This window comes from Dendrobates tinctorius, unplaced genomic scaffold (assembly GCF_039654945.1).
Source record: "Dendrobates tinctorius isolate UK_male_01 unplaced genomic scaffold, ASM3965494v1 ptg000165l, whole genome shotgun sequence".
Classification (NCBI taxonomy): Eukaryota; Metazoa; Chordata; class Amphibia; order Anura; family Dendrobatidae; genus Dendrobates; species Dendrobates tinctorius.
In genome coordinates, this window is record NW_027361832.1 from 15,633,447 (window position 1) to 15,657,233 (window position 23,787).

The window sequence follows — 23,787 nt, forward strand, 5'->3', positions numbered from 1 at the left end:
GGTTTTGGAAAGCTTTTTGCTCAAGGTTGGGGATCAAGTTGTCACATTCATCGGCGTTTCATCCACAGTCTAATGGACAAACTGAGCGCATGAACCAAAATCTTGAACAGTATTTACGATGCTTTGTGTCCGACAACCAGGAGGAGTGGTCTACTTTCCTTCCTCTGGCCGAATTCGCATTAAATAATCACCGCCAAGAGTCATCAGGAGAGTCTCCATTCTTTTGTGTGTACGGTCAACATCCTCAGTTTTGTACCTTACGTCAGGGTGACTCCGGGGGTGTCCCGGAGGAGGATCAGCTAGGAGCCCAATTGTCATCAGTCTGGAGGCGGGTGAAACAGCGTTTGTTGAGCATGAGTGCCAGGTACAAACGGGTGGCTGACAGTAGACGCGTGCCAGGTCCGGACCTGTGTGTGGGTGAATGGGTGTGGTTAGCTACGAAGAACATAAAACTCAAAATCCCTTCTTTAAAACTGGGTCCAAGGTTTATTGGGCCTTTTAGGATTTCTGCCATCATTAACCCAGTGGCTTATCGGTTGGAACTTCCCGCAGTGTACAAGATACACAACGTGTTTCACAGGGCTTTATTGAAAAAGGTGGTAGGCTCTGTGGACACAACGCCGATGCCACCTCCAGTCATGGTGGATGGCGAGTTAGAGTTCGAGGTCGCCAAGGTAGTGGACTCTCGAGTAGTACGCCGTACTCTTCAGTATTTGGTGCACTGGCGGGGGTATGGTCCAGAGGAGAGGTCTTGGGTTCCAGCCTCAGACATACATGCGGATCGGCTGGTCAGTTCTTTTCACCGTCGTCATCCGGACAAGCCGGGTCCTATGAGTCTTGAGGGCCCTGGGGTCCCTCGTAGAAGACGGGGTACTGTCATGTCGGACGCTGTTCACACCACAGCATCCGGCAGGCAAAGGTAGTTCCACCTCCAGCCACTATAGCCTCAGTGGCGCCGGCCTGATCTTCAGGCTCTCGGGGGTTAATCCTGCTGGAGACCAGGTTGGATGGTTAGTCACGCCCACGGTCTTTAAATAGTCATACTGGCCTATGGGCGTCGCCGATTATAGCTTGTGTTTCATACCAAGTGGTTCCGGTCTGGAGTGGAGGTGTTCAAGAGAGAGAGATTCATATCTGGTGTCGTATGATCCGTCGTTATCCTTTCTCCTTCCCATATTTGTGTTTAGTTGTGCCCTGTTCACATTACTGTTTATTCCTGTGTGTGTGCGGCGCAGTGCAGTTTAAGTTCTCCCTGTCTGTCATTATTTGTGTGGGAGCTTTGGTGGTGACTTCTCACTGGGTGGAGGGTGGAGGGTTAAGTGCAGGGCTGAGCAGGAGATAAGGAAAGGTCGGAGGCTCAGGCATTTGCACCTTCAGCAAAAACCCTGGGTTGAGGGTCAGACAGGGTTTCCCCTAGTAAAGGGACACCACAGGGGCCCCGGGTCTTTCAGCCTTAGTTGAACTTAGCCCCCGTGACACTACCTCCGTGTACAGCCGAGTGAGACGATCTTCCACAATATATACATGATTTGTTGGGGGTTTATTATAGACTGCAGCATTTTATGGAGATTAACTAAATAAAGTATTATCTTTCAAGTACAAATTTTGGCAATAAATAAGATGCATACTATGCACTAACTGTTTTGGGATTTTTATAACTTTATGCATGTCCCCAAATATCATCTGAATATTTTCCTTGTTTAACCTATTGTTTTCATCTTTTGATAAATGTAAAAAATATTATTTATGTTGCTATTATAGAATTCATTGAGTCTTTCTATGGGAATTCATTATACTGCGTGATAATTTTAGGCAAGTGAATATTTTGACCATAATCATTTTTATGCAGATTTTCCTACTCTGCGCTGTATAAACTTGAATGCTTATTGGATGAGGCAGATCAGGTGATGTGTATTTGTGTAATAAGGAGGGTGTGACCTAAGAACACAACACCCTTTATCAAGGTGTGCAGAATTATTAGGCAGCTTGTTTTCCTCAAGCAAAAAGGGCCAAAAAGAGACTTAACTGACTCTGAAAAGTAAAACACTATTATAAGACTTACAGAAGGATGCAACATTCTTCAAATTGCTAAGATACTGGGACATGATCACAGAACTATCATAAGTTTTTTTGGAAATAGAAAACAGGGTCACAAAAAATGTGTTGAGAAAAAAAGTTGCACATTAACTGCCAAAGATTGGAGAAGACTCAAAGGTGACGTGACCAGGAAACCATTATCCTACAGTTCTGTCATATTCTAGAGCTGCATCCTTCCTGGAGACCTAGAAGTACAAGATGTTCAGACATGGCCAAGGTAAGGAAGGCTGAAACCCAGCCACCACTGAGCAAGACACAGAAGGTGAAACATCAAGACTGGGCCAAGAAATATTTGAAGACAGGTTGTTAATAGACTTTATGGACTCATGAGATGAGGGACGTTTTACAGGGCAGATGGATAAGCCCGTGGCTGGATCGCTAACAAGCACAAACCTCGACTCAGACACCAGCATGGTGGAGGTGGGTACTGCTGTGGACTGGTATTATTAAAAATGTGCTGGTTGGACCAATTCTGGATTGAAGATGGACTCAAAATCATTTCAAAAACCTCTAAGCCAGTTTACAGGAGACACTTTCTTCAAGCAGCGGTACAAAAAGAAGTCAAGAAAAAAATTTTTTTTATGCAGGATAATGCTCCATCGCAGCATCGAAGTCTTCACTGCTTGGCTGCCATTAAAGGAATTGAAGGGGTTAACCCATGTACAAAGTATATTTTAATTAATCAATAGTTTTTAAAATAAAAATAATTTCCACAATTGGATGTACTTAAAAATAATGTTCCTGTGCTGAGATAATCTTATAAATGTGCCACTGCTGGGTACTGTGTAATGGCCGTGTCTGATCATACAAGAACATGGTCTGATCATACCACAGCTCCTGGGCAGAGGAGGACACAAAAGAGAGGATACAGACATGACAGGATGGGATCGCAGCTCTCTCTTTGCTTTCACCACAAGTCAAATTTTTGTTTGGGAAAAAATTTGACAAAAATGTTAAATTTTGATTTTCAATAGATTCCATCATCTCTATCTTCAAAACATTTTTTTTTATTTGAAATGAATAGTACCCATTTAGCAGTACACATGCCACAGAATATCTGTATTGCGGTGTAGGATTTATTAATACATTTTATTATTATTTTAATATGTAATGTGAATTATTTTATCTATTACATTCATATTACATTTATTGTTGTTTATCCATTCTTGCAGACATGGCGGAGGTATGATACCGATCATAGCGGCTTTATAGAAACTGATGAACTTAAGGTAATGTAAATATATACGATAGAGACGTACTAGTTGGAGTGGATTGTGATGTAATTTAAAGTGAAGTCTTCTGCTTTAGTTAGAAGTAGCTGTTTATGTAATAATCATTCATGACCAGCCGAATCAGACTTCTTGCTTTGTGTTGAGTAGGGGAAACACCCCAATTTTCTGGAGGAGCATTGCATGGCCTATAAGTCTCCTTACAATGGCATGTCAGGCATGTCACTTACGACAAGGAGAGAAATTATCCCTTAGACCACAGCCAGAGGCCTCTCATACAGTCAAATCAGATCTCATGCTTTGCACTGAGGTGAGGGCAACACCCTGAAACATGTTTCTGTAAATTGAGATTCTGGTTTGGCTTTTATCCTAAGTCATGTGGCAAGGCTTATTAGAATTACTACTTCCAATAGGTGGCACTAGAATTCAAGTTCTCTGTCTATGGACTGCGCCACTCTTGTCCATAGGATGCTTCTGGTATTACAGCTCAACTGTATTCATCTGATAGGACATAAGCTGCAATACCATCCACAGATTATGGACTTCATTAGAAGCCAGGATACAAAAATAGTATGTGACAACAGTATGTAGATTATGCCAATGTGTCAAGCAAAAAAAAATGTTTTATTAATGACTGACTAATTAAAAGTAAAAAAAAAAACAGCCCGTGTTCTCATTTGATGCACAGTACCATTACATTATACTATTTGCATTCACTCTGAAGGTAAATTGTCCCATATCGTATTCAGATTTTCCCTGCAGGTCCCATAGATCTTGTACTGAAGTTGTAGAGTTGGAAATTCAGATTTAATATAATCAGACAGATATAATAATTCAAAGATATAGCACAGAAATCTGCCTGACCAGCAGGGTTCCAGCCAAACTACTGTAATATTTCTTGGGCTTTCGTACTGGCTGGTCTCCAATGCAAAATGTGACCTTACTCACCTGTGGGGAATAAATCAGTGGCGTATTTTCTGCTCCTTCATAGATAAAGCTTTATTCCTCTGAAATATTTGTTATTTGTTCCGACAGAGTTTTCTTAAAGACTTGTTAAAGAAGGCAAACAAACCATACGAAGATTCGAAGCTGGCGGAATATACGGAGACTATGGTGAGAATCGGCTCAACGCTGTATGTGAACTGCCCATTTCCCGTTCTTATGGTCCTGGTGTCAGCACTGAATAATGTCATAGATGGGTCACTGGCACAGGCAAATCTTCTGCCTGCAGTACATTCCTCTCATGTTGAACATACACAGAACAGTCAGACACTCACCCCACTTGGTTGGCCCCCAGTGTTGAGTCGGCATGTGCCCCTGTTGGGTTGCTGCTTCTGCTTCTTTGGGAGTTGGTACAGAGATGACTCTGCGGAGTGAAGACACACAGGTGGGAAAGAAGTACCGTATGAGCTTAACAGGGAATTACTCCTTTTCGTGTCAGGAGGTGTACATCTTCCTTTAAAGCGCTTGCGCAGTACAGTACAAACAATTAAAAAAAATTATGGACAGTGTTGAGCAGAAAAAACATACTTTTTTGTTCAACTGTCTGTAAATTTACAGACAGTTGTAATCCCAGAGCACACTAGGCACATGTCTATAGATAGCAATGGAAGGCCATGAGCAGAGGTACTGGTCAACCACTATTGATGAAGCATAATGTGGATTTTTCAAAATGGGAAAATTGGAAAGTTGAGAGATTAATGACCCGTTAAGAAGACTTATTTGGGCACTGTTAAAGAAGGCATGATAGTGTAAGGGAGGGCCAGGACCGTATTCGTGACCTGTACTCTGGTGGCAGCTGCGTCCAGCCCTTCCCCTACGTGAAACAATACTATGCTCCTCGGCATACTTGCATCTCCATGTGGACTCTTGGGCGCCCTCGCCCTGTCTGACTAAACCACTCTTCATCACTAACCTTAACTCTCAGCAGCCCCTCCTACACTTAACCCTCTATGAACCTATTATCAGGCCCCACTAGCCTATTGGGAAATTATATACTAAGAAGGACTTCCTCTAATGTGCCAATAAAGGATGCACTAACTTTCCCTGACTGTACATACACAATTGACACATAATACACATGCAATATTATCATACAGGAACATAAGGTAATGTATACAGTTATCCATTCAATGGTAACACATTCAAGTGACAATACCATAAGTAGTGAGCGGTAATACATAGTTATACATATAGCAGTACCGCAGGCATTAATCATAAAAACACGTCTGTAAACATTAGGAACTGGAAGACAATCAGAGGGAAGGGAGGCATAAGAGACATCATATCTTAGGCTACTTTCACAAGTGCTTTGTTTTGCAGCGCGTTTTTCCCGCAAAAAAACGCATGGAAAAAACGCATACAAACTCATACAAATGCTGCGTTTTTTTCAAGCATTTTTATGAGCATGCATGAAAAAAACGCAGCGTTTTTATGCATTTGTATGCGTTTTTAGTGCGTTTTTACCGCGTTTGCGTTTTTTTCCAACATTAGTTGGCCCCTCACACTAACCCAAACCATGACTTTACTAACCCTAACCCTTAACCAAACCATACCCTAACCCTAACTCTTAACCAAACCATACCCTAACCCTAACCCTTAACCAAACCATACTAACCCTAACCCTAACCCTTAACCAAACCCTACTAACCCTAATCAAAACCCTAACCCTAAACCCTAACTAACCCTAAACCCTAACCCTTAACCAAACCATACTAACCCTAACCCAAACTCTAACCCTAAACCCCCTTAACTAACCCTAACTCTAACCTAAACCCCTAATTTCCATTGTCTAACCAATGGTCAACAAAAAAACGCATGCGCAAAAAAAAGCATACATGAGCATGCCAATGCGCACATAAGCGCATCCCATGCAAAATACAGCGCAAAAAAACGCAAGTGTGAAACCAGCCTTACCCCCTTACAATTGTGCTATGCGCTATTGGGTGCGAAATGTGGAATAGTGACGAGTACACCTATTTTTTTAGAAGGAAATTACAAATGATCAGATTTAGATAAAAGGTGGAGACTTTTCAGCGTTTCTCATGCTTGAAGCCTTTTCATCTCAATTCGAAACTCTGTCTTTACTGTTGAAAAATCTTTCAATGCCCGGCAACATGTCTAAAAAAAAATGAAAAAGATTCCTTTATTTCACATTATTAAAAGCATGATAAAAAATGAAAGAATCCTAGAGATTGAAAAGATTCTTTGAAAGTTTCCCGTTTTTCTTCTATGGAGTTTTTTCCGTGCACCGTCTGCAATATGGAGTCTGCTGTCTTAAATCTTAGTGGGTGAGCTAAGATGATTTTTTTCTATTTTATTGACTCTGTCTTTATTCTGGTATGCTAGTTTGAAAATTCCCTCTTCTTTAATAATGAGAGTAATACCAGTGTAACACAGGGCAAAAAAATTCACTCGTTAAAGGGTTGATTGTGACTTGTAGGATCGCTACTACCAACAGATGGCGCTATAGAGTTCAAGTCCTCTTTTTCTCTGAAGAGGTAATTTGCATATTATTTTCCCAGAGGAGCATTGCACGGCGAATAAGCCTCCTTACCTTGACAAGCCAGAGCTGGTATGTCACTCTCCACAAGGAGAAACCTTACCCCTTAGACCTCAGTCCAGAGCCTCTCACCTAGCCAAATCAGTTCTCATACTTTGCACTGATGAGGGCCAATTACTTGAAACACCGTGTCTGCAAATTGAAATTCTGATTTGGCTTTTATCCTAAGTCATATTACAAGACTCGTTAAAGGGTTGATTGTGACTTGTAGGATCGCTACTACCAACAAGTGGCGCTATAGAGTTCAAGTCCTCTTTTTCTCTGAAGAGGCAATCTGCATATCACTTCCATAGCAGCATTTTACTTATTTAATTGTTGTGATACCAACCAGGGCAGAGAATAATCTTGATCAAGGTCATACAAGAATTGGATCAGTGAGGACTTGGCAGAGAGGCTACATGTGCATTTGTATTTTCTGCGCGGCTTTAAAGTTTGAAAAAAGCATACGTAATAAAAATAATGAAAGGGAACCTGTCCTGTCCAGAAACGTTATTTAGTTGAAGATATAGTGATGATGTGCAGGTAAATAGTGTTGAAATCATGTCTGGTTGGATTATTCGAGCAGCAGCTACAGAGAGAAAATTAAGCTATATCCTCCCTGTAGCCGCTCACTTCCAGTCATCAGGGCGGTGCAGGCAGCGGTTACAGTTACCACTCACTATAATTACTCCTCAGCTTTTTGACTGACAGCTTGCTCTGTAGTATGTGTGCAGCATGTGTGTGCAGAGCAAGCTGTCAATGAAATGGTTGTTGATTGATTAGTTGCACTCACTGTGTAGACAGCGGTGACTGTAACAGCTCACAGCACCGCCCCAATGACTGGAAGTGACTCGCTGCTCCAATAAGCTTGTCAAAAGGGATTTAAACCTTATGTACCTGCAGATTACTATTATATATGCAGGTTTATAGTGTTCCTGGACATGATAGGTTCCCTTTAAATATCCAGATAATTTACTCATGAACTATTGACATTTGTTAGAAGGGTTCCCTAACAAAAAGCTAATAACATTGTAGCTGCTCTTGAGAAGGAGTGAGAGATGCCCTCTGCCACCACGTTCCGGTTCCTTTCAACTGTAGAACATCTTAAAGTGGTTTTCTAAACCAAATAATCCATTAAATGTAAAAGACAATGAATATTGCCAGGTCACATTTCAGACGCCATACATAACCACAAAGCCGGAGTGTCAGCCTTGTCTGTACACGCCCTGATCAGAATGGGCGGGGAAATCAGGACTCACTGTCCGACTTAGGAGTCCTGTCAAGAGTGACTTCTTTATTCAGAAATTCTGCATCAGACCATAAACTAGACATCAAATATATCAAGCAGATCATCTCTTTTCACCTTTATCAATTCCTGCTCTCAGTTTTCTGACAGCTTTGCTTTAAGGTGACAATACACTTTAGTATAAAACAGTTATTTGGGGAACTTAAAATCCTGGTGACAGATTCCCTTCAAGACCTAATCTGAGAGCAGCATGATGTAGTGACTGTACGATGCGTCGCTTACGGGGCTGCTTGTTGTAGTCTTCAAAAAATCACTGTTTTATCAGGAGTTGATTATCACAAGAGGACTAGTAAATTTGCTGCCATGTAATCCTTCATATTCATTAGTTCTGTATAACCCCACCCCCACCACTTAAGAGCTACTTTCTTCCTATGCACAGTGCACACAGAAAGCTGCTAATCAGTCATGTGGGTGGGGTTTATATCGAGATTAGCACTCAGAACTGATAGATCTGCAGCAGAGAAAACAGTGATTATCTCAAAACTGCGGCAAGCAGCTCAGTAAGTGACACATCACTTGAATCTGGGCCTCTGCCCCTGTTTAACACTGCTCTCAGATGATGTAGCAAAAACCCGATGACCGATTCCCTTTAGGCAAAAACCCTGTGAAAACTTTGAGAAGAGGGTTAAGACTAAAGAGGCCAGTTTAAAACGTGAACATTTCCTGATTTATACTACAAGTCCCCTATGAACAGTATATAACAAGAAAAAAACTCAGTCTAATCCAGGCCATCATTTTAAAGATTTCCCAAGACCATTGTTCAAAGCTCATTATTAACCCAAAATTCAGTGTATTTCATTCTACTTCATTACCATCTAATTTAGAGGTTTCCCGAGTCCTTGTGGTTGTGTTTCCTGCTCTCAGTGGCAGCTTCACACCACACACAAAATACAAGGCATATCTGCCATAAAATATAGTATTATGAAGGACATGAACAATAGAATTCAATGTTTGTTAATCTGATTGATCCGGTTTGTGTAAGTGGTAGATATAAGTGGTTAGATACTTGTCTCTAGGTTTTGAGGGACTGCACAATAAGTAGTTACCTACAGCCGTAGATATAATCCAAAATGTAAAGTAGAGCCAAAAACAAAAAAACCTTGATATGAAGAACCAAACTCGGCTTTGGTGCCCTTGACCCATACTTAGCAGCACACTAACGCTGAAAGATAGAGAATATACTTGCTGGTCCTGGCAGACTTCTAAGGAAGAAAAAACAACATCTTTCTGGCACAAATGTCCATAAAATGAAATGTGACTTCTAAGTCTATGATAAAGTTTAATACATGTTATTGAATTTCATGAAAAGCAACTCGCGTCAGGGTTTTAGGTAGCTGTAGATGTATCTTCAGAAAGTGATCGCTAACAGTCATAATGCAATGCTTTAATCAGATGTAATAAAATGATCAAAGTTCTTGATACAGCTACATGTCACAATTCTATAGAAGCTTGCACCATAAAAGTGCCAATTGTTCCCTGCTAAAAGTCTTCCAGGCCCAGCCAATTTCTCCTCTTTACTTTAGCTTTGGTGAGTCACAGCATACAAGGGAAATAAGTACACACCCCCAGTGAAAACTGTCTGATAACACCCACTTGGATTTAAAGGGGTTGTCCAGCCTTAGGCCATGTGCACACGCTGCGGATTGGTCTGCGGATTTGTATTTGTCAAACTGTGGTTTTCCCCTGCGGTTTGACACCTGAACAATGGAATAGGCGGCAAACCGCAGCAGAATCCGCAGGAAGAATTGACATGTCAATTCTTTCTGCGGATTCAAAACCGCAGCTTTTCCGCAGTTAAAAATCTGCAGCATGTTCACAGCAGATTGTAAATCACATAGATTTACATGCTACTGTACACTGTCTGCAGAGCTGCTGCAGATCCGCAGCGTGTGCACATAGCCTAAGGGTTAAAGTCTGTAGTCACTCTATGTAACTGCAGACTTGTGAATGCGCACGCTGTGAGGATTCTCCAGTGTCGGCACTGGGAACAGTGGACACATTAACACAAGTATGTGATCTGCATACATGCGGCCACATGCCGACTAGACGTGTAGAAACTAACTACATTAATTAAATTGCTTGGTGCACCCTCGGCGCGGCCAGTAGGCTCAATTTACCGTTCCGTCCACTCATATTACATGTTTTACTAATCAGTGCTTGCCTTACAAGCGATGGTGGTCACATTCCCCCCTGCGCAGCCCCTCATTGTATCTACAAGCCCTGTGGTTATCCACTATCTGGTGTTGGTGTGATAAAGGTCTATGATGACCGAAACGTTACCTATTGTACATACAAGGGACAGCTGAATTAAAGCCGATTTCTTCACCTTGCCTACTTTTGAGTGCCGGATTCTCCTTATTACTTGACTTTGACCAATCGGGATCCTATCTGTGCACCTCCAAGTTCCTAGGAGAGCTGTATTTTTTTCATTAGTCACTACAGACTTTGATATCCATTTCTGAAAGGCGCGCTGCTACTATTAAGTGTCCTAATTCTTAATAACTAAAATGCATATAATTTGGATAGAAAGGTTTCATCTGAGAATCCGCCGGCTTGTGAGCAATCAGGTCAGAAGCTCCATTAATAGCATAATACAAATTCAGTATTTGGATCTGCCGGAGACCTAGTTTATGGCACTTATTAGTTTTTATTATTGCCATAAATTTCATTAGGAATGTTCTGACTTATTTATATGTTAAAAAAAAATCTAATTCTAGTATCAATGTGTTCAGTCTGTCTCAGTAAGATCATCGTTCTCCTGCATGATACTCTCAGTCCCTTTCCAACTGTTGTAATACTGAGGCGCTTTATCAGCTACAAGCAGCCAGACGTGCTTCTTGCATAAACATGAGCAGTCTATGGCTGGAGAATACAATGGAGCTTTCCTGCAAGGTGGCTCCCGTCTCTTTCATTTATTGATATTCTGAAGTTTTCATTTTAAGTGCTATTCAGAAGTGGTTCATCCTCTCCGGTGGTAAGTGATGTGTGTTCAAAAGCGTGCCTCTTCAAAGTCCCCGTCTGTTGAAATCCAGCCAAGTGCAGAGACGCGTTCTCCATGATTCTTTTCACATTGAAATCATGATCTGATGTTACTGAGCTGAATGAGTCCGGGCGTCAGTTAATACCAACTGTAATGACAGAGAAAACAACCTAAGAAGAATTCTGCATCTTTGTTGTTTTGGAAGTTTGATTGCTACAATGAAGAGGTGGAATTCACTATCAGGCTTAGGTCTCGATCAGACCAACATATAATATGGACATGTGCTTGACCAATGTACACTGACCAATCTACACTAATCAATGCTCATTTAACAATGTACACTGACCAATGCACACTAACCAACGTACACTGACCAACGTACACTGACCAATCCACACTGACCAACGTACACTGACCAGTGCACACTGACCAATGTGGGTCGCCCTCCCAGGGCTGTGGGGTACTCGGTACCGGGCCGGTCTCTCAGAGGGTATTGTCACAGCAGTGGTGACACGGTCCATGGCCCTGGGCGCCCATATAAAAGGGGTTGAGTTGGGAATAAAGTTTATAAGTGATTTGTGATGCCACCTGTGGTGTTCGGCAAGGGAGGTGTTAAGCTGACGCTGCAATCAGATCCACTGGGACAGATGGTGGGGTGCAGCAATGATGTTGTAGCCCTCCACAGGCAGGGCTGTAGTCCCAGGGCAGTTTAGATAAAGGGTTAGGAAGAAGGTGCAGTGTTTGGTATAGAGATGTAGCAGTGTTGAGGATGTTGCAGGAAGGAGGCAAGGACACAATAGGGTGCAGTTTCTTTACCTTTACTTGGCAAATGCAGTCCAGGATCTTGATTACAGATGGCACAGGAGCAAGCTAGCCTGGAAGCAACTCAGGTATCTCTCTATCAGATGGGTTGTGTAGTCTCCTTCCTAGCGCTGGCTTGAGGTACATGCAGTACGTATTACACTGAAGTTCCTCCTTCTTATCTTCTCTTAGAACTACCTCGTATGGCAGACAGCTGTAGCCCTTTATCTCTCTTGGCTCACCAGTCGCTGTTGTGCCTCCGAGCCTTAGGTGGGAATAGAGCATTTACAGCTTCCTATTCCTTTGGTTTCTGTTGCAGGACCTTCAGTATCCATACAACCGTGGAGACCAGGCTCCAGATCATGCGCTATCACAAGGAGGGAGCTCTCCGTCCTCAGCTCAACCTCCAGCTTCAAACTCCACGTCTACACACGTTGCCCTCCTCACACTAACTAACTGTCCCCTTCCTGGCCCTCAGAGAGCACTGCTCCCCCAATCCTGGTTCAGAGCTCCCTCTGTTGGCCTGGAGTGGGAACTGTGTTGCATGTATAGATAAACTGCTGGAGAGACCCTTCCTTGCTTCCAAGCATGACATCACCCTCCCAGAAGGAAGGCAATGCCACTGTGGCGACCATACCCCTGGGGGCACCACATTCCCCCCTAGTGCAAGTCAGCACTCCTGGGCTGATGAAAAACATATAAAACATGCAAACAATATGAACAATTATAAAGGTTACAAGATTTGAAAAAGGGAAAAATTTACAAAAACTAAAAGCTCCAAAAATAGGCCTGTGATGATAAGTTCGTGCATCAACGTCCATGATCCATTCCTGGGCAAATGGTGAACTATTTACAAGATTGATGACCACACACAGTCCTGTGGTTCAGTGTCCATGAAAGCAAGGTAAAAATTCAAAAAGGAAAGTTCTTACAGACTATTTGTAGGCACAAAACTTGAACAGTTACATATATACAGTTTGACAGTTACATTACTTTAACTTACAGTATTATATGCGGAATCTAATGGTGGTATACCTTGTGTAGTACGGGTAGACCTGCGTAATACTGGTGTGGTTGTGGAACTCACTGGTTGTCTGGTACTAACCACTGGTGTTGAACTGACTACAATACTGATGTTTCTACGTAACACAGGGATACTAGATTGTCTGTGAACTCTTAGTCCCACCATGGGTATGACAGATTCACCACTGGCAGGACGAGGGTTCTCTGGCTCCACTGCTGGTATGGCATCTGCTACCTGAACTTCCTGATTCTCAGAGTTCTCTTGAGTCACGTCTTCTTGTACTACCAGTTGGGGAAATGTCAACACTGGCACCACTATAGCAGCACTCCAAGTATAGTGCTGACTTTTGCTTCTTCTTCCATGGGTTGGATGTTATTTTGTTCTTTTATTCTTTCTTTTAACTGGTCAGGGCACAGTTTCAGATGATCCCTTGATATTGCTGCTGAGGTTTCTCCTCCATCTTTACTAATAAGTCACACCTTTGTATTGTGAAAGTTTGAGGGTTGAATGGTGTAAGGTTCAGCTTCCCATTGGTCATCCAATTTATGCAATCTTCTTTTCCTTTTTAAGACTTGTTCTCCAGGTGACAAAGGAACTACAGGGGCATGTTGGTTGTAGTGCCTTTCTTGTTTTTGTCTTGCTTGTGCTAGTCTCTTCTCCACACTCTCTTGTACTCTACGGTACTGTTGTTGTCTTTCTGTATCCCAGTCAGCATCTGGTGACGTTACTTCAGGTGTCAGGACTCCCATGTCCAAATCAATAGGCAGCTTACCTGGTCTTGCTCTCATTAGGTAGGCTGGGGTACAGTTGGTGGAATTCACAGGAATGTGATTGTAAAGGTCTACCAGATCTGGTAACTTTTCTGGCCACAGATTTCTCTACTCCAAAGGCAATGTCTTCAGTAGGTCAATCACTACCTGGTTCATCTTCTCACACATGCCATTGGTCTGTGGATGGTATGGTGTTGTCCGAATTTTCTTACAACCAAACAAGTTACAGAATTCCTGGAACACTTCTGCTTCAAAGGCGGGACCTTGATCTGTAAGCACTCTCTCAGGATACCCATGTGGTCTACAGAAGTGCTGTTGGATTGCTCTGGCTGCTGTCCTGGCTGTTTGATCTTTGACAGGCACAACTACCAGGAATCTTGAGTAGTGGTCCACGATGGTAAGAGCATAGATGTAGCCTGATCGGCTTGGGACCGGCTTCACATGGTCCAGGGCGACCAACTCGAGTGGGTGTTTGGCTACTATTGGCTGGAGAGGAGCTCTCTGGCTGTTTTGATCCTTTCTGCGCAGGTTACATTGTCCACACTCCTGGCACCACTTTTCAATGGCTTTCCTCATACCAGCCCAGTAGAATCTCTCCCGGAGCAAGGCTTCCAACTTCTTCCAACCGAAGTGTCCGGCTCCATTGTGGTATGTTATCAAGACCATTGATGCCTCTCTCTTTGGGACTACCACCTGCTAGACCAGCTCATGAGTGCAGGCATTGATACTCCTCCTACACAGCTTTCCTTCATAGATGAACAGCCGACCTCTTTCCTTCCACAACTGCTGGGTTTCTTCAGGAGCATCCGACTCTGGGTGTGAGTCAGCTTGTGACAGTTGCTCCCTCACCAGGCAGACTGCGGGTTTGCTATCCTGCGTTTCTGCCCAGTCATGATGAGGCAATGGATTTAGGGTGACCTCTTTCAAGCCAGACCGTCTGTTTCTCACTCCTTGAGCACGTTGGGCTACAATTGGCCGATGGAAGGGAGGTAGCTCTATTTCTTCAAGAGCCTCATGGTCTTCTCCTGCATCTGGCATTCTGGACAGTGCATCAGCATTGGCATTCTTGTGCCCTGCTCGGTACTTGATGGTAAATTCATAGTTAGACAGCCGAGCCATCCATTGCTGCTCCAGTGCACCTAGTTTTGCAGTTTCCAAGTGAGTCAACGGGTTGTTTTCCATGAAGATGGTAAACTTGGCTGAAGCTAGGTAATGCTTGAATCTTTCAGTGACAGCCCAGACTATGGCAAGGAACTCCAGCTTGAAGGAACTGTAGTTGTCAGGGTTCCTTTCCGTAGGACAAAGCTTCCTGCTGGCGTAAGAGATCACTCTTTCTTTGCCATTCTGTACCTGTGACAAGTACTGCTCCAAGTCCCACATTGCTGGCATCAGTGTACAACACAAATGGTTTGTCATAATCTGGGCAGGCCAGAACTTCATCCCCTGTGAGAGCCATCTTCAGTCGAGTGAAGGATCTCTCCAACTCCTCAGTCCATTCAAAGGTGGAACTTTTTTGTTTGGTCTTCTTGGACTGCCCCACCAGAAGATTTTGCATGGGGGTGGCTATCTACGTGAAGCCTTTGATGAACCTTCGGTAGTAGCCTACCAACCCAAGAAATTGGCGTACTTCATGGAGGTTACTGGGCTTCGGCCAGTCCCGGATGACAGTGACTTTGTCCGGATCTGGTGCCACACCTTCTGCACTCACCACATGTCCGAGGTACTGTACATTGGGCTTCAGGAGGTGGCATTTGGAAGGCTTCACCTTCAGGCCAAAGTTGGACAAGGCTTCAAACACCTCAGCCAGGTGTTCCAGATGTCTTCATAAGTCTTGGAGAAAACAATGACATCATCAAGGTACAACAGGACTGTCTCAAAGTTCATGTGTCCCAGGCAGCACTCCATCAGCCGTTGAAATGTTCCTGGGGCGGTGCAAAGCCCGAATGGCATATAGTTGAACTCACAGAGACTCATTGGGGTGGTAAATGCTGTTTTCTCCTTGTCTGCCTCTGCCACAGGAACCTGCCAATACCCACTAGTGAGATCCAAGGTGGAAAAGTAGTTAGCAGTTTTAAGTGCAGCTAATGATTCCTCAATTCTAGGTAATGGATAGGCATCTTTATGTGTAATGCTGTTAATTTTCCTGTAATCAACACACATTCTCATGGTACCATCCTTTTTCTTTACAAAAACTATTGGCACTGCCCAGGGGCTACAACTGTCTCTGATAACCCCAGCTTCCTTCATCTCTCTCAACATACCTTTGGCACATTGTTATTGTGTTGGGGGTATAGGCCGGTACCTTTCTTTAATGGGTGGATGATCTCCAGTGGGGATATGATGTTGAACCCCTTTTGCCTTCCCAAAATCTAGAGGGTGTTTACTGAATACCCACTCATACTCCTGGGTCACCCTGTAAACCCCATTTTTCTGGTATGAAGGTGTAGAGTCAGTCCCCACCTGCAGTTGCTGGCACCACTCCTCCAGCTGCTTCACAGAGACATTGTCCTCCATCTGATCGGATGAGACCAAGGGCTCTGCTGCCTGCAATGCGTTGTTACTAACAGTGAGCAGCTTAGCAACTGTGGCGTACCAAGGTATTGTGGCCTCCTCCCCACAATTCAAAAGGCGTACAGGTACTCTCCCTTTACGTACATCAACTACCCCTCTGGCTGTCAGGACAGTGGGCCGGCTATCAGAGTACACTGGTTCTACCAATGCCTGGTAATCATTTCCTCTGAGACCTATAGCTGCCCGACACCAAATCAACATTTCACATCTGGGGAGTATTGCAATGGGGAAAGCATCACTCACTCTGACACTGCCAATCTCTCCGCCAGAGAGTTCTACCTGCTGTCTTTGCACCAGGGCCTTGATCTCCTTCTGCAGGACTCATTGTTCACTGGAACCAGCAGTCTCAGTCACCTGTTGCAACAAGACAGTAACCTCGGAAAGACAGTTTTCAATTACATTGGTACCAAGAGTCATCATGGGATTACATTCACGTCGAGCAATATCCACAACTATCAGACCTTGAGATTTTAGCTCTACTCTACCCACTTTAACAGTAATTTCTTTACATCCTACTTGGGGTAAAGACTGGCCATTACTGGCAACTACTGTCAGTTCATCAGTTGGGCCATGGGTAAGTTCAGAGTCAGCTCAATACCTCTTGTAAAGAATGTACGGCTTGGTGGTCACCTGGGAACCAGTGTCCAGCAAAGCGTTCAGGGGAATGCCGTCAATCACCACTGGAAGGATTGGTCTCCCTCCAACATACTTGGCTCTCCAGTTCTTTGGGCCTGGGGATCCTATTACTGGGGGTTGGCCCTCTGCCCCAGGGGTTGCTCGTTTAAATGACAGGACCTGGCGATGTGGCCTATCCTGCGACAGTTACGACAGATGAGACGTCCGTCCTGGTCATAACGGTCGTTGTTCCTTCATCGGAGTGGAGGAATCCTCTTCTTCCGGAGCCATGGGACATCCTCTGGACTGGAGGCGAGCTGGATATTCTCCTTGGAGGACACTTACAGGGACTGCACAGTTTTAGTAAGTGCAGCCATTCCTTTGGTCAACTCCTGGACCTGAAGACGTAGATCTGCAGCTGGGTCTTTATCCAGAGTCTGGGCATCGGCCTCTACAGGGATGGGAGGGAAAGATGTTGCTTCCTGATGGTTGGTGATCGCTGGGTGCCTAGGGGGCGCTGGACGGTTGACAGTTGGTTCCTGCAGTACCCGAATAGCCCTGTCCTTGAAATCAGCAAAGTCCAAATCAGGGTTTTGCAGGGTTATAATGCGCAGCTGTGCTCTATGGGTACTGGATAGGAGTCCTTCAATGAACTGCTCCTTTAACAGCTTGTCTTCCTCTTTCACACAGTCAGGATCAATTTGCTTGACAGCTCGCAGCGCCTCCTGCAGGTTAAGAGCATAGTCCCTTATACTGTCCGCCACTTTCTGTTTGCATCCAAAGAATCTCATCTTGATTTCAGCTGCAGTGCGAATGTCACAGGTGCTTCTCAGCTTAGCCAGGATCTTTTTAACAGTCTCTTTGTCAGTGTCCTGCCAGGCTTTTACTTCCCTCTGCGCTGCACCCGTTAGCTGCCCAATCAGGATGTTCACTTTCTGGCTTTCAGACAGAGGGTATACTTCAAAAAAACTGCTCAGTCTCTCTTTGAATTCACTTATGGTATGTGACTCCCCTGAATACTGCGGTAGCCAGGCTGCTCCCGGAATGAAGGGCACAGACAGCGGCATTATGGGGACCGCTGCGGTGGGCGCTATCGGAGCCGCAGCCCTATTGGATCCATCATCTTGCGGCGCTGAGTGGTTGGCGGCGGCGTCTGCCGCTGCATTGCTGCGTGGCTCAGACATTCTCTTCCCCCCCTAGTTAATGTTAGCTAGGGCCGGGGGTTGAGCAAACTTACCAGTGGCCGCTTCGCAGGCCCGATGCTCTGGGCTGTAGGCCTCAGCTCCTCCCACTTCTCGCGCGCTTTTTCCTCTTCCCGTGCGGGACTTCACTGCTTCACGCTCTCCGGCAGGCTCCGCCCATGAAGGCCCGCCTCTATTGTTTTCCCGCACGCACCAAGCAGCGGCATAATGGCGGCAATGCCGCCAACAGTTCACAGTACACAATACAGTCTCTGGCACACAGGACCCGGGGGTACCGGGCTCTGTAATCCTATTTGTGACGCCAAAAATGGGTCACCCTCCCAGGGCTGTGGGGTACTCGGTACCGGGCTGGTCTCTCAGAGGGGATTGTCACAGCAGCGGTGACTCGGTTCGTGGCCCTGGGCGCCCATATAAAAGGGGTTGAGTTGGGAATAAAGTTTGTAAAGGATTCGTGACGCCACCTGTGGTGTTCGGCAAGGGAGGTGTTAAGCAGACGCTGCAAACAGATCCTCTGGGACAGATTGTGTATTGCAGCAATGATGTAGCCCTCCACAGGCAGGGCTGTAGTCCCAGGGCAGTTTAGATAAAGGGTTAGGAAGAAGGTGCAGTGTTTGGCACAGAGATGTAGCAGTGCTGAGGATGTTGCAGGAAGGAGGCAAGGACACAATAGGGTGCAGTTTCTTTACCTTTACTTGGCAAATGCAGTCCTGGATCCTGATTACAGATGGCACAGGAGCAGGCTAGCCTGGAAACAACTCAGGTATCTCTCTATCAGATGGGTTGTGTAATCTCCTTCCTAGCGCTGGCTTGAGGTACATGCAGTACGTATTACACTGAAGTTCCTCCTTCTTATCTTCTCTTAGAACTACCTCGTATGGCAGACAGCTGTAGCCCTCTATCTCTCTTGGCTCACCAGTCGTTGTGCCTCCGAGCCTTAGGTGGGAATAGAGCATTTACAGCTTCCTATTCCTTTGGTTTCTGTTGCAGGACCTTCAGTATCCATACAACCGTGGAGACCAGGCTCAAGATCATGCGCTATCACAAGGAGGGAGCTCTCCGTCCTCAGCTCAACCTCCAGCTTCTCACTCCACGTCTACACACGTTGCCCTCCTCACACTAACTAACTGTCCCCTTCCTGGCCCTCAGAGAGCACTCCTCCCCCAATCCTGGTTCAGAGCTCCCTCTGTTGGCCTGGAGTGGGAACTGTGTTGCATGTATAGATGAACTGCTGGAGAGACCCTTCCTTGCTTCCAAGCATGACATCACCCTCCCAGAAGGAAGGCAATGCCATTGTGGCGACCATACCCCTGGGGGCGCCACAAATGCACACTGACCAACGCACACTGACCAATGTACACTGACTAATGTAATTCAAAAGGGCTGTCCAGTTTACAAATTTTTCACAAGGGCCAAAAAAATTGCAGCTTGGACTATTTTCTTCTGTATATCGGATGGGACCTGCCGATTCAAGTCTATGGACGTGCAAAAAGAATTGGATCCTATACAGAACATCTGTATTGCATATGATTCTGAAGGATACATTGCCATTATTAACCTAGGAAACTGTAATTGATCGAGTACATTTTAAACCCTTGATGAATAAATGCGATGCCACATGGACATAAAATATGGACACGTGGATAGCAGACGAAAATTGTCCTTGTTTTCTGGATGAAAATTGAACTATTGTTCATGCCTCAGGGCATGTTCACACCAATATTTTTTGGTCTGTGTTATGTCCATTGACGCAACCGATTCACACGGATCAATTGTGACCTATGTGCACATGGGAATTTTTGCACACAGACCTTGTGAAAAAAAAATTGCAACATGTATAACTTGTACAGAGCTGTACACAGAGAGTCACATCCATAACCTACAGAAGTGACCAGTCCAATAAATTCAGGGCTTGTCTAGACTTAGGGTAGACTTTTAGCAGTGCACTGGATAAAATTTTCATCTGTTTTTGGTCCATGTGTGTTTTCTACCATCCATTTGTCATTCTTTTTACTTTTATGAAAAAACAAAAACCAAAGAAGGTTCCCCAAGCTTGTCCTAGCAACCAGTTGGCGAAAACCAGGCAGCAAATGGATAAGACACAAATGACTTCCATGAGCTGGGGTTTTTTTTGCACATCCATTCTCTTGGACAAGTGAGTTTGGTCCCTTAATTGGACAAAATTCAAAAATATCTCGGTCTCTGTCAGGCACCTGAGAGGGCCATAGACTCAAATGTCTCCAAGTAACATCTGTTAGGAAAAATGAACAGCCCACAGAAGTGAAAATTGGATTTGTGAATGGAGTGTTAAGGGTGTACAACCTATATACAGTAGTTCAAAATTGTGCTTTTGCCAACTTTGTAAGGCCGCATTCAGATGTCAGTTTTTTTTCACATACAAAAAAAAGTTTCATCAGTGATTTTCAGCAGTTTCATCAGATTTTCATCCAAGTTTCATCAGAGTTTGGTCAGAGTTTCATCAGCTTTTTTCTGATGGAAAAAAACAGTGAAAAATGGACAAGACATGGATAATAATAATAATAATAATAATAAATCTTTATTTATATAGCGCCAACATATTCCGCAGCGCTTTACAGTTTAACAGTTTCAAAACACAAGTCATAAGTAGCAACGTTAACAATACAATAATTAAAGCAAAATAAGACGACCCTGCTTGTGAGAGCTTACAATCTACAATGAGGTGAGGGAGATACAGAGTACAGAGTACAGGTGTGTATTTACAATGGTGTATTTACAATGATGGTCCAGCCATCTTGAGGGAGTGAGGGATAGATGAGATAGTGAATGGGCTACACACACACATTTACACATAAAATGACTGATTAGTGAACGTGATAGGCCGCTCTGAACAAATGTGTTTTGAGGGAGCGCCTAAAGCTGTGCAAATTGTGGATATTCCTAATTTCTTAGGGTAGAGCTTTCCAGAGGATTAGCGAAGCACAGGAGAAATCTTGGAGTCGGGAGTGGGAGGTGCGGATTAGTGCAGAGGTTAGTCGAAAGTAGTTTGCAGAGCGCAGCGGTCGGTTAGGCCGATAGACAGAGATGAGGGAGGATATGTAGGGGGGTGCCGCACTGTGGAGAGCTTTGTGGGTGAGAACAAGTACTTTGAATTGGATCCTATAATGAATGGGCAGCCAGTGTAACGATTGGTGAAGAGCGGACGCGTCCGAGTACCGATTAGCCAGATGGATGACCCTGGCTGCTGCATTAAGTATGGACTGGAGAGGGGAAAGTTGAGTAATGGGGATGCATATTAATAGAGCGTTGCAGTAGTCCAGGCTGGAGTGGATCAATGCGACAGTGAAGGTTTTTGTTGTTTCCATGGTGAGAAAAGGGCGGATTCTGGAGATGTTCTTTAGGTGTAAGCGGCAAGAGCGGGCAAGAGATTGTATATGGGATGTGAAGGAGAGATTGGTGTCAAACATAACACCTAGACAGCGCGCCTGCTGTCGGGGTGTTATTATAGAGCCACTCACGGAGAGTGAAATGTCAGATTTAGGGAGGTTAGTAGATGGCGGGAGCAGAAGAAGTTCAGTTTTTGAGAGGTTAAATTTCAGATAGAGAGCGGACATGATGTTGGAGACTGCGGACAGACAGTCACTTGACAGTCACAGTCACTTGGCATCCAAGTGTTGTCCGATCTTTTCACGGACTCGTAGACTTGCATTGCTGATTTTGATCCACTATTTCGATCAATATCAGTCATATTTCCGCTATTTTGCATGGACCACTCAGTCTGAGGAAAAAAATAGGCATGTGAACTACCTCATAGACTGTTATAGGTAGGAGTGCTATCCGTGAAAAACAAAGATAGTACTCGTTTCAGAAAAACCGACATCTGAATGAGGTCTACTGGAGAAGCTTCAATGAGGTTTATGGGCTCCACAAAAGTTAAAGCGGTTTTCCAAAACTAAATCTTTTTCTTACAATGGGCCTAAGAATTAACAGGAAGGTAGTTAGCAACTGGTCTTCCTGATGCTGGCTCAGATCAGTCATGGACCGCTCCTGCTGGCGGTTCTGCTGCTCACCCCGGAGTGCTATCTTAATATATAGAGATAAGCCACTGCTACTGAACAGTTGCTAAATAACTAAACAATGGCAAATATTTTAATCATTACCTCATCATATGAATTTTAATGAAGACAAAAGTTACATTTCAATGACCTGATAGAGAGGAGTAATATTCAGTGGGGCTCTGCCCTTCAAGTGTTTGCTTATAAATTGGAAAAACACCAAATATCAACATATGTATGCCCCCAGTGACCAGCATATTCTGCTTGGAGCAGTGAGATTCAAGTCATCTGAACTTGCCAGTTTTGGATGAACTAGCCCCTGCCCCCCCCCCCCATTAAATATGTATGTGGGCCTCCTGACTCTCCTCTGACAATATCATCATAGGACAGAAGGATTGGGCCTGTTGTATGGGGAGATTGGAGTAGATACTGTATCTGACAGTTGAACCTTCAATTGATTGACAGCTATCTAATGTAATAGTCTCCTTTCCACCTGTAGAATTGATTGGTTCAGCTTACCCCCAAAAAAAGTTCTATAGGTGGAACTGGGGTTCTTCAGATTGCAGCCTTTGAGTTTCTTAGAGTTAATTTTCATAAAAATAATTGGACAGATTAATTTATTAAATTCCAAAGTCTATAAACACTTTTGTTATATTACATGTCAAATTTTGTAAAAGAAAATTGTTCAACTGAGTTTTTATTTCATTTGCAGCTTAAAATGTTTGATTCAAATAATGATGGGAAGCTGGGACTTACAGAAATGGCCAGGTAAGTGGTCAATACATTGCACATATGACTGCCTTGATATAACTGGTGAGGATGAACTGGATTTTGTACCACGTGCAAAGATCATTTAATGCTCCCACCAGTTAGTACTAGCGAGCTTACAAACTGATGCCACTCAGATCACATTTTGATCAGAATAATTTGACCATCCTTCTCGAATGTGGAGAAAATGATTGTGCAACCCTACACTTGAGCCTTTTTGCCAATTTAACCCTGTCTCAAAATACTCTGGCAATTGCAGAATCACTTCTTATGACCCCAACAATTGTCTGGGGCACATAAAACAGCCCCGTCCATTCCACATCTCTGCCTTTAAAGCGAGCCTGTCACAGGGTTGTCCGTGGGCAGGTCTTTCCTTGGTTTCTCTAGCCTAGAGCAGGAAGATAAGACTCTGCCTACAATCCCGCCTCGGAACACGAGCATATCATTAAAGGGAATCTGTCACCCCTTTTTGAGATATCATATAATGATATCATTCAATTGTGTGTCACATAAGGATTCTCTTAGTACTTTTGCTTCCCCCTGACCCCGCACCTTTCATGCATAAATACCTTTTTTATATCGGTTCAGATGTATGTAAACTGTCGCTGTCGGGTCCGCTGGGCGGGGCTTATTCACCTGCTCCCCCCTCCCTGTCTTGCTCTACACAAGAAGAAATGCGTAGAGCAAGACAGGGAGGGGGGGAGCAGGTGAATAAGCCCCGCCCAGCAGACCGGAGAGCGACAGTTTACATACATATGAACCGATATAAACAAGGTATTTATGCATGAAAGGTGCGGGGTCAGGGGGAAGCAAAAGTACTAAGAGAATCCTTATGTGACACACAATTGAATG

The 23,787-nt window shown here is 44.1% G+C and overlaps 1 protein-coding gene across 1 annotated transcript in view; it reads left to right on the forward strand.

Moving 5' to 3' along the window:
• CALB1 (calbindin 1) overlaps nucleotides 1-23,787 on the forward strand; it is a 90,369-nt gene that overhangs the window by 55,726 nt on the left and 10,856 nt on the right. Inside the window, exons 5-7 of the mRNA XM_073550520.1 lie at nucleotides 3,270-3,326; nucleotides 4,362-4,439; nucleotides 22,880-22,935. Of these exons, the coding sequence (XP_073406621.1) occupies nucleotides 3,270-3,326; nucleotides 4,362-4,439; nucleotides 22,880-22,935 (191 nt within the window). The remainder of the gene's footprint in view (nucleotides 1-3,269; nucleotides 3,327-4,361; nucleotides 4,440-22,879; nucleotides 22,936-23,787) is intronic.